This window comes from Citrus clementina, unplaced genomic scaffold (genome assembly GCF_000493195.1).
Source record: "Citrus clementina cultivar Clemenules unplaced genomic scaffold, Citrus_clementina_v1.0 scaffold_2, whole genome shotgun sequence".
Classification (NCBI taxonomy): Eukaryota; Viridiplantae; Streptophyta; class Magnoliopsida; order Sapindales; family Rutaceae; genus Citrus; species Citrus x clementina.
In genome coordinates this window covers 26,695,706-26,707,718 of record NW_006262688.1, presented here as the reverse complement: position 1 = coordinate 26,707,718, position 12,013 = coordinate 26,695,706, and the positions used below count along the sequence as shown (strand labels likewise).

At 34.6% G+C, this 12,013-nt stretch overlaps 1 protein-coding gene across 1 annotated transcript; it reads right to left on the bottom strand.

Moving 5' to 3' along the window:
* Nucleotides 1-4,480: 4,480 nt before the first annotated feature.
* Nucleotides 4,481-11,715, bottom strand: LOC18052080 (histidine kinase 4). The gene is made up of 11 exons (XM_006448047.2): nt 10,541-11,715; nt 10,002-10,235; nt 9,712-9,881; nt 8,839-9,057; nt 8,558-8,744; nt 8,412-8,463; nt 8,072-8,301; nt 7,706-7,804; nt 6,840-7,555; nt 5,619-6,125; nt 4,481-5,167 (listed from the first exon to the last, which is right to left on the bottom strand). Exons 1-11 carry the CDS (start codon nt 10,880-10,882, stop codon nt 4,903-4,905), a joined length of 3,021 nt encoding a protein of 1,006 aa, XP_006448110.1. The 5' UTR covers nt 10,883-11,715; the 3' UTR covers nt 4,481-4,902.
* Nucleotides 11,716-12,013: the final 298 nt, after the last annotated feature.

Sequence of the window (12,013 nt, the reverse complement as noted above, 5' to 3'; positions counted from 1 at the left end):
TTGTATCGAATAATCAGTCCAGCTCTAGATTATTTGGTGGCTTAGGCCAATATTTCTATGTGGTCTCCTTACATTCAATAATCTCAACTTTCAAAGAAAAATAAAAGAGTACAAAGTTCATTACATATTTAATTGTATCTTGAATTTCAACAATAACCAAGAATATTCTAAAAAGTTTCAAAAAAGGTCCTAAAATAATAGTCAAGAAAACATTAAGAAATTCTTTAGTTATTCATTCTTTGTTTACTAATTATAAGATTCTAATGTTGTGTGATTAATTTTTTTAACTGAAAAGGTAAAGAATTTATTTACTTTTCTTGAAAGACTAATAACAAATGAATTAGTAGTTAGACTATATTATTAGTTATATCTCTTTAACATCAAAGATATCAAATATAGAATTTGTATAAAAAAATAAATTTTAATTGTAGAATAATTGTTAAATAGGCTTTCCTGCAATACTAATTTTAAAAAAATCTTTATTAATTAGAGTATTATTAGGAAAATAGTAAAAAATAGAGTATTCCCAAAATATAAGGTCCTAATTTATAGTCTTATTCGCCTATAGTGAAAGCTACCGCTGCAAATAATATGACGTACATACTTCAGCTTTCTTGTGTTACCTATACCTAATCACTTAAACCTATATAGAAAATAGAAAATGGTAAATATTTGGCAAATCAAATAGTATGATATTAAAAATCTATATAAACATATAGATAACTTTGCCGTCTGTATCACCTTCTTTATTTTAACATTGCTAGCCGATAAAATTAGTTAACCCTAATCAATGCAATTTTTATTTACTTCTATGTACAGAGATAGAAAAAGTAATTAGGAATCAAGAAAAGTCATTGTTAATTCTAGTGAGAGCGATTAGAAGTCAAGTGTCAAATATATAATTAAGATTTCATAAATTAAATTCATAATCTTGATATCATTCCTTTCATCACATCCTTCAGTAATTAACATATATTATTCTTATTAAAGGTGTGTAAGTTGGACACTTGTATGGTGCAACGGAACCCTACGGTACGTACAAAATATTTTTTTAAATTATTAATTACACATCAAATTATTGTATTATACATACAACTGCTATAACAGTAGATCATTACACTGATATTTATAATCAGATATATAATTGAGATTTACATTATTACATTAAATTTTATGAAGTACATGTCCAAACAAATAGCCCTCACAAACGAGAAATTTCTATGCTCCACTCGCATTTCGCAAGGGAGAAAGACTTGCAAATAATTCAACACCATCATGCATAATGCTTAATTGAAGAAGTTTGAGTCCATAAGGACTCGAACCCCTACCCTCACAATCCTACTTAACTATGAGGGTCCAAAGGCCCATTGGCACGTACAAAACATTTAGTATAAGGACAAGTGGCCTACATATATGCATCAAATTATCAAATTTTTTTTTTTTTTTTGTCTTCCCGTGGCTGACAAATTTTGCTGAAAACATGCATATGGTCTCTTATCATTTAAAAAGAAAATGTCTTTACTCTATTTGTGCTTTAGCAAAGTTAGCTAAAAGATTGGCTTACAAAAGCACCATGCATTTGTTTAATGTACATGTATATAGTAATGTTGGTGGGATCTCTTTTCTTTTTCAGGACGCTCCACCTTTGGCATTATACGTTAGGTTTTGTATTGACTTGCTAAACTAAGTGATCAACTTGCAAATGTAAACAAAAAAATAAATTAAAATAAAGTTTGAAACTTGTTAAAAGGGAAAGAACTTGTAAGTTGTAATTAGGGTTCTTTGTTCCTTCCAAAACCACGTGGACATGGACTGAGGATTTAGTAATGTTTTCGGATACAAGAAACATGGTTCGGGTTTTGTGTGGCTACATATTCATTCAATGTTTCAATACTTGATGACTGAACATATAGGAGATAATATATCCTACATTATTCTTGTAATTTTTATTTTGTTTTAAATCTTCTCCTTGCAATTTGGCATTTCATTTGTGACTGTAATCTAGAATTTGGTAATTATCTATATATCTATATATATATATATATAACTGGGACTTGAGGAGGTGATGTGGCATCATCATTTCTCATATTTGTATATTCTCTATTATCTAATAAATAGAGAATTTTTCTTTTAGATTTGGTTTTTCATCTTTTCATAATTAATTTGATTGTTATTATACAATAACAATTATGTAAATATTTTAATGAGGCATATTCTTTGTAATGAACATCCAGGGAGTGTTATAAATTTATTAACATAAATGTAGATGTTCATAACATATATCTCTTAGTCTCTCCACTATCTCCCATTAGTAACATTTAGCTTCCCTATAACTCCCACTATCTCACAAAGAATTATGATCCATAATTTTTTATTAATTTCATGGAGTGATTATGTAACTATAAAAGGAGAGCTCATCTTTTTGTTTTGTACACACATAATTGGAATGAATAAAATCACTTTATAATATATTCTCTCATTTTATTCTTTATCTTGCATTGCTTCTTTATTTGTATTGCTGGCTAATAGCTTTTTTTTTTGTGTTTTATAAGGCTGCCTCATCTTAAAAAAAAAATCAATTCATATTTTTTTATCAGTTTCATCAAGTGTAAAGTAAGAAAAAATGATAATACTAAATTCTTTTTTCAAAGCCGCATGAAACGCAGTTCTATTTTCTAGTTTATATATAAAGCTGGGACTTGAGGAGGTGATGTGGCATCACTATTTCTTATCTTTGTATATTCTCTATTATCTAATAAATAGATAAATTTTCTTTTAGATTTGGCTTTTCATCTTCTCATAATTAATTTGATTGTTATTACACAATAACAATTATGTAAAGATTTTAACGAGGCATATTCTTTGTAATGAACATCCAGGGAGTGTTATGAATTTATTAAAACAAATGTACATGTTCATAACATATATCTCTTAGTCTCTTCACTATCTCCCATTAGCAACCTTTAGCTTCCCTATAACTCTCACTATCTTACAAGGAATTATGATCCATAATTTTTCATTAATTTCATGGAGTGATTATGTAACTATAAAAGAATAGCTCATCTTTTTGTTTTGTACACATACAATTGGAACGAATAAAATCACTCTATAATATATTTTCTCATTTTATTCTTTATCTTGCGTTGCTTCTTTATTTGTATTGCTGGCTAATAACTTTTTTTAATTTTTTATAAGACTGCCTCATCTTAAAAAAAATTAATTCATATTTTTTATCAGTTTCATCAAGTGTAAAGTAAAAAAAAAATAATAATAAATTATTTTTTTAAAATCACGTGAAGCGCGGTTCTATTTTCTAGTTTAATATATAATTAACCATCTCGTTATAACTCAATATAGATTTCCTTGATTTCTGGTGGCAGCCTGTGGGGTCATTGAGGTCTAATATGATTCTGCTGCTTATACTTGAGTTTACCGTCCTGTCATTATATGTTGTTATATATGTTCTGTTCTTGCGGGGTTGGACTTGAAACTTACTATTACTACTAAGTACCACGGTCATGATGGGCTTAGCCTGCCTTGTAGATGCCCGGTTAATGGACTCATCACACAGGCTCAACTAGGTCCAAGTTTTAGAGCCTGCAGGCTTAGCTCATCAAGTTGTTTAATTGTAAGCTGTTTAATTGACTGCTTTGGTATATGCTTATTAAATGGAGTTGAGCCATTAACCACCGCCCATTTAACGCTCTGATTTTTAGACTACCAAGTTCCTACTACCATATTCATTTCTACAAAGGTATACAATAATGATTAGTCATCACCCGTCGATTTTGCCTTTATCAATGTTATATCAGTTTTCAGTGAAGTTTTATAAACAAAGGATATTTGCGTGGTGAGCATATGCTAAATATAATGCTTTTGTCAATTATTATGGGAGTTTCAAAAGCGACAACTTGTTGAAAAAGCTTTACGGAAAAAACTAGCTTAAATTAAATCCATGAAGATAATACTAAAAAAAAAAGCTAAATTAAATTCATGAAGATAATACTAAAAAAAAACTTGGAGAAATTGTGTTTTCTTGAACTAGTAAATGATGACATGCAACCACAGAAAGGAAGACATATATATATACTGATATATTACAATTAAAACTTTACTGACGTTTATAATAAAAAATCAATCGATACTCTCCTTAATCATTTTATTATGGTATAGATCGACGTTTTATTCTCACCTAATACCAAAAGAATATCTATTATATCCCAAATGACGGGAAGACAATCGATCTCTACCTAATTTTATTGGGCAGCTAATCGAGTCCCAGCAATGGTACTCGAACCCATGAGTGCGGCTCCAAAGGAATACTAAGACTTTGATTCCATGAAAATCTTTCGATCAGCTTCAGGCCCAAGATCACAAGTTCGAATGCGCCTGGACACTGGCGCATTTTGATGAATGCTGAAATTTGATAAAAGACTTTGAAGTCCCACACATTGCTTCACCGAAGCAACTCATACTTCAGTTATGTAAAATGTCGAGGGACCAAGTATGTTACCAGAGAAAATTGTACAGATCAAGATAGTCATAGTACCCATCATCCCTTCTCCTAAGAAAAGCCATTCAAAAATAGATATACACCTTTTCGACTTTCAAAGCTTCCAAGGATCTATACATACAAATGGGTAAAGGGTGGTTTGTTGTAGTATACATGTACTTGGATTCTAGTCAAGTTAATAGAAGTTGGTTAGACAAATAACTGCAAGAATCTGAGAGCAATATTTCGGTCAAGAATCTTCGAAAACCGAAGAAAACCAACTGTTGTCGCCATCCGTGGAAATCCAAAGTAAGCCAGCAGATTATCCAAAAATTGCTAGTGCTGCTTGCATACCCTCTAAATCTATTCAACAAGGAATTGATTCATTCCCAGGAGGTTTAGAGCTCTTGTTATGCGCCTGAGAGGGGTTTGGATTTGAAGAACTTGGCAAGTTCCTGATAGAGATTTTCTTCCTCAAATGGCTTTGAAACGTATCCATCCATTCCACATTTCAGGCACTCATCAAATGTGGCATGAATTACATCAGCTGTCATGGCTAATATTGGCAAGTGCAACTCGTCTCTTTTGGCAGTGCCATCAACCGAGGATCCACCATTCATCATCTGCTCATTTGCTTTGCTCTCCATCTGCCGGATTCGACGGGTTGCCTCAAACCTGGAAGGAGAAGAAATATAGATGAAATTAATATCATCCTCCGCAAACAATCTCTGCATATAAAAAATTGTATATAAACATAAACTATTTTGATGTACAGATAATAGAAAAGATGATTACGGAGTTTATGATTTCTGCATCTAGAAGCATCAGCATATGAATATTAACAGAGAGTAAAGCCACTCTGATAATGTCAAGTACTCGACAAGCTATACAGCTTTGATCTTGATCCCCATAGAAAAGTAAACTTATTCCCATCAGACAATAGTCAAGCTGCCCCAATAGCCACAGGGTCAGGTTTGTATGGCATATATTCATCATCAAGAAGGCATATAAATAAAAGCAAACGTTAAATCTTAAGAGCTATAGAAGAAGGATGTCTATGTAAAGATCAATGAAGAACAACAAAATATGAAACAGATAACTGCCTTTTAAAGAGTGCAAAACGTACCCATCCATTTCTGGCATCTGAATATCCATGAAACAAGCATCAAAACAATGTGGTGATTGAAGCTTGTCCAATGCAGCTTTGGCACTCGCAGCACACTCTACAGTGGCGCCAAACTTCTTCAGTGCACCTGCAGCAACCATGCGGTTTACACCATTGTCATCAACAACCAAAATCTTCTTGCCATGGAGCAAACCCTGATGGAAACTAGATCCATTGGGCACACCTCTCCCAGCTTGCCTCTTGTTCTCTGTACTGAGAACCTGTTGAAGACAAGCAGCAATCATACTTGCTCTTAAAGGTTTCATTATCACGGTATCTGCAAAACCTCCAGCCTTGGCTTTATCACATTCATCCTTGCTAATATTGGTTGCAAGAAGGATCAGTTTTGGCAACTTAAAGACATGTCCATTTGGCTTCCAGTCCAATAGTTGAGCATTAAAGCCGCTATCCTCACCAGAAATCCAGCAATCCTTCTCAACTAGAATGATGTCAGGCTGGAACTTATCTCTGCCGTATTCAATAAGGAATACCAATCAGTAGGCTCAATTATTTATATTAACAAGTAAGAAAAGGCAGCTATTCTTTTATTTCTGTAAATACAACACATAAACAATGGCAACAAGCACATAAGCACGAGCGCCTAGCATAAAAAGGTGCTCCGTTGAGATATCAGGTAGATTGAGTCTGGTATGGTACAATTTACACATTTCTACTCAAGAATGAAAGACTAAATTCCCAGAGGATGAAGGAGATTGGGGAATAACATTCTCTAATTCTCCAAGTGAATCCATAGAGGAGGAAAAAGATGGAGTGGAGAAACATACTAGGAAATCAATTTGGTCCAACTCAAGAAATTCTATAAGAAGCAAGGAATGCAGTTAATGCTTAATTTAAATTCTCAATCATAATGATTGATCTGAACCTTGGGAAAATAACTAGGTAACTCTACAGCATATTTTAAGGATGGAAAGTCAACGTTCAAGTGAAAATGTATCATACGTGTGCATAGTCTAATAAAGATTCTTCCTGCCTCAAACAACAAGTAGTGGCATGAAAGACTGGAAAAGAAAATAAGGAAATAATTGCCATGGTTTCATCTCCAGATCACACTACAAACATCGTCATCAGCAATGGACCAATAAGTCGTGGAGTAGTCTGTATCATCTTATCGCATTTTTTTAAATTTCCTCGGAGTTAACAAGATTCAACTGGAAAACTTACTCAGATGACGTTAACCCATTTTTTGCAGTGGAAGATGCATCCTTGATGCTGCTAGACATTTTGACCATGATGCCAAGTCTATTTAAATGGTATTGGGTTACAGCAGCTCTGACTGGTTTTTCATCAACTACTACTGCTTTCAATCCTTTAAAACCAGGAGGAAGATCTTCCGATTTTGACTGTTTAATATCCTCAAATACATATTCCTTGCACTTCCCAAAAACTGCAGTGAATGAAAATGTGCTTCCAACCTGAGGGCGACTTACAAAGCTTATCTGACCACGCATCAACTCAACCAGACATTTACTGATGCTCAAGCCTATACCAGTTCCTCCATAATGTCTAGAGGTTGAGCTATCTGCCTGCATGAAGGGCATGAAAACCCGCTCCTGGGCAGACAAAGGAATCCCAATTCCTGTATCCTCCACACATACCATCAAAGTCACATCCTCTGAGCCTCCATTAGAGGCCATCATGTTTATAATTGAAGCATTAGACTGGAAGCCTTCAGCATCAATTAAATGTTTAAATTTATCCCAACTATTCCGCCCATCAGCTGCTTCAAGACCACTTAAGGTATTAAACTGGCCAGTGCCAGACCTACAGGCACCTTCTTCTGTTCCTCCATTCAACAGAGTTTCATCTTTCGCATCTGTTTTAACCATTGTGCGTTCAGCTAGATGAACTTTAACAAATATATGCCCTCGTTCAGTGAACTGTCAAAGATTAGTATGGTGAAATTTATCAAGTAATTGAATTGCAAAGATTAATAAATGACAGTAATGGTGGGAAATAAAATCAAGTCGTCAGTAGATCAACTGCAACAAGAGAATTGTAGGATACAGTCACAGTGAGAGTACACTTACTTTGACAGAATTTCCCACAAGATTTGTAATGATCTGTCTGAATCTGCCCGGATCCCCAATAACAAATTCTGGAACTTTATCAGAAACAAATACTGCCAGCTTCACATCCCCATTTGAGTAGATGCCAATTGCCACCATTCACATATGTCGAAACACCCCAGAAATTTAAAAAGAGAATAAACCAAGTCAGTTTGAAACTGTAAAAATATGCAGCAGTTATCATAAACTACAAGAGCTTTATTTCACATTGCAACAAATTTAGAAAAATGATGATATTTTAAGGGCACTTTAAGCCATTGATGTCAAATAACGTGGTAATGGATGAACAGAAACATATGAGCATTCATTAGGATTTTGTCAGGCTACCTCAATGCCTTTGTTTCTAGACTTCTCAGAAAATAAAGAGAGGACATCATCCAGTATTGCTCGCAGGTTAAACAGGACAGCTTCAAGCTCCAACTTGCGAGCTTCAATTTTTGCCCGGTCAAGAACCTCATTTATTAATGCTATCAGTGCCTTTCCACAAATTTGAGCAGTTTGAGCATAATCTCTTTGCGTGGAACTTAAATCTGTGTCTAAAAGCAAAGCAAGCATTCCTACGATCACAAAGATACCATTGCATCCCTGATTAGAAGGTATTCAAGTGCCTTAAGAAAACTTAATATTTTGAGAAGAAAAAACTTTATAAACAAGATCCGGAACATACCAAGAATGCCATTCATGGGCGTCCTAATTTCGTGAGAAACAGTAGCTAGAAACTGGTATCATGAGCACAAGTTACAATTAGGTGAGATAAAGTTGTTGCTATACCATAGGTGAACTGGTGTTTGAAAAATACATTAGATATTATACCTGGGACTTGGCAACATCAGCTGCTTCAGCTCGAACTTTCAGTTCCTGCATTTTATGGAAATCGTCCTCAACTTTAACAATGTGAATTGCTGCACCATATAAGATATAACCTACTAATAAACCAATCACAAAGAGAAAGAATGCGGTAGTGAGTGCTGTCCATGGTGTAGATGCTTTCTGATGATATCTGCATAGAGTTCAATGTAATCAATATCTCGATCAGAAAACTCCCGGAACTCTGACGCATTTTCAAATAATGACCACTAACTAGACGCACTTGCCTGCATATCATCTTATGCTTCCTGAAAGAATCTCCGAAATCAAGCTCGCTCTCATGCAAAAGAGACATGTCACCATCTTGATTTTGGTCACCATACATGATTAACGGATCAGAAGCATTAGTCATATCATAAACGTTAACCAAAATCGCCTGATTACCAGCAAGTTGCCCAAGCAAATTCTCCACAAGGGACTCTACATCAAAAGGTCCACCGATGTATCTGTTTTCATTAAGAAGTTTATTAAGCTTAATGGGCATCTGGACACATTAACAAATAAACTTGAATTTGGAAGCCAAGGCTTCTGCCAGTGAACAAGGTGATGGCTTCAAAATACAAATCATGTAGTGAGTACTGCAATTATAGCAGAGGACATCGGTACACACAGAAATGAATCGATAGTGAAGTTGGCTTGGTATCAAAGGTGATGGTGTCAACATCACTGGTAGGATGTTAATTAAATAGCAAAGAATTTTTTTCTCATTGATATAAAAATATAAAGAAAAACTAGAGCTTTTTCCACTTACTTATGTGAGTTAGTTCCTAACAAGGTGCAAAATGAGCTAATTTCTTTTTCTGTTACCAAAATTACTATTTAACTTGTCCTTAAAGGATATACTATTGAACTAGCCAGTAATTTGATTTGAGTAAGAAAATTCAGCAAGAAATTTTCAAATGTTGGTGCATCATACTCGCAGTTTTATGGAGAAACTTTCTCTCACTTCCATGCATCAGTTTTTAAACATCCATGTGTCATATTGACTTGCTTTGGTCTTCCATTACTCCCATATATTTCCAACTAAAACAGAAGGCCAACCTCAAAATGTCTAAAAATACATCAAGTTTAAAATAATCAGGACAAATACCGAGACTTACCCTGCTGTTGCTTTGATGCGCTCTTCGACAGTGGACCTTGGTGGTAGCTTGGACTTATATACAGGAAATGTCAACACAACGCCGAGATGATGAGAACCTAACAGTCTAAAAGGTCTTGTTAGTACTGCTTTCCCAGTAGCCCTAGCCCTCAAAATGTTCTCTCTATCCTCCTATATCAAGCAATGCAGAAATTACAAGTCCAATCAAACACCTGATTATGTGGCATACAGTAAAATAATTTGATTTACACCAGAAAACAAGCAATTAAAGATTATAATTCAACAACATACCTCCCCTGACATCATGTCAAGTGATTTAACGTGGGACATAGGTTCTTGATAAAACATAACTGGTGCATACTCATCTCGTATGGGCGAAGGTTCACTCTTCATTGTCGTTATGGTCATTCCATGCTGCCTCTCAAATTGTTCCCTCTGTGCATCAACCACTCTCGGTGCATAAGCAACTCCACTCAGCAATGGCCGCTCAAAAGCTGTTCTGGTAGTGTACTCCGCAAATGTGTCCTGCATTGGTAAAAACATATCCATCACCCAAAATTTACTCCGAAACAAGAAAGTATAAATTAAATTAGTGTTGAATTAATTAGTCTTCAACTATATCATTCAGCTAGATCAGCGTATGAAAGAGTAGCAGCAAATTTCAAACTGAATTTATTTTTTTCCCCTTTAGTAAAGCAAAAAACCAATGGTAAATTTCCAAATTCAAACTCCTCTTCCAGAGTTTTCATAATAGTCAAACAAATCCGAAACACCCCAACGAAAAGAGAGCAAATAATCAAAATTGCAAAAGAGAAAGAAAAAGCAAAAACCTGATCAAGTGCAGATGGATTCTTGAAATAATGAAAGGTGGAGACAAGAATGGTAAGAGCATGAACATGGTTAACAGTAACATTAAACTGATCTTGCAACATTCTTGCCCTCTGATCACACATGCTACCCAATACTTCCTTCCTCCTGATTTTGTTCTCTTCATCCATACCTCTGTAGATTGACATGCTGATAAACGCCATACCCATAATCCACAACACCAAGGCTTTAGGGAGCCAAGCTCTGTTGGACTGAATAAATGTGTATCCTATTTTGGTCCCCATTTGTTCATTTACTTTCAGAGCCACTGAGTGGCAATGATTCTTTCTCATCTTTAGACCCATAATCAACAAAAAAGAACACTACCACAAAATCTCTGCTTGTGCTTCTGCTTCTTGTTCTTTGTTAGATACCCATTTCATATCTAAAAGCTAGAAAAACAGCCTCGAGCGAAGATTAAAAATCAAGCATAAGAATTGGAACTTTCTTTAAAGTACTCTCAATTACCAGATGGGGGAAAAAAAAAGGTGATGATAAACTCCAACTAAGTTATGATTAACAGCATTGTTTTGCGTGATTCAAAACAAAGCACACAACTTTCACGAAAAAGAAACGATTTTTAAGAATTCAAGATTGAAACTTTTTTCCAAACTCAGAGAGACAAGCATGACTCTCAAAAGATGGAAAGCAAGAACCCAGCTCAAACTCCCAGAAACGGGGATTATTAGTTTAGAAAACTAACAACAACAGGAACACGCTAATCATGTTCTCTTTCAAGCGTGAAATTTTTTTTAATCTTTTTTTTTTAATAAGTTCAGAGCCCAGAGGAAACAAGACAAAGTAAGAGCACGTTCACAGTTTTTTTTTTCTTTTTTTAATGAAAAATCAAACCGCAACACTACACAGAAATGAAGTATTGACCCAGAAAACACAACACAAACAGCGAAGCACAACGGAGCAAAGAACAAAATCTTCTGGATATAAATGTGAAAAGATTTGTTAGGAGAGTAGCGAGGTGTTGGTACATTGAATAATGGTGACTACAGTTTGGTCATCGTTGAATGTTCATCCGCGTGGCTTTCTATTTTATTTTATTTCGCTTTGATGTTGTAAGAAAACTGATTAAACATTAAAATATCTCCTTAAGCTTTTCTAGTTTAATGTTTTGTTACTTTTTAAAGCAAAACTGAATCGAATTTTTATGATTTTTGTAGATACGCAATTGTCTCTTGTCTCCCTCTCGGCAGAGCCCCACGTTAACGGTTAACTATTCAATTCTCTCTCCCCCCCTCTCTCTCTCTTAGCTTTTTTCTTTTCTTTTTCCTTTTCCCTCCTTTTATTACACACCTTTCACAATTGACACCACACTCTGCGACTGTGACTATGTTGTATGTGTCCCCATGCTCTGACCTCTCCTCTGAATTTCCTATTTGAATGTACTTTTCATATCAATATGTTAGTTTGATTACTGTTCT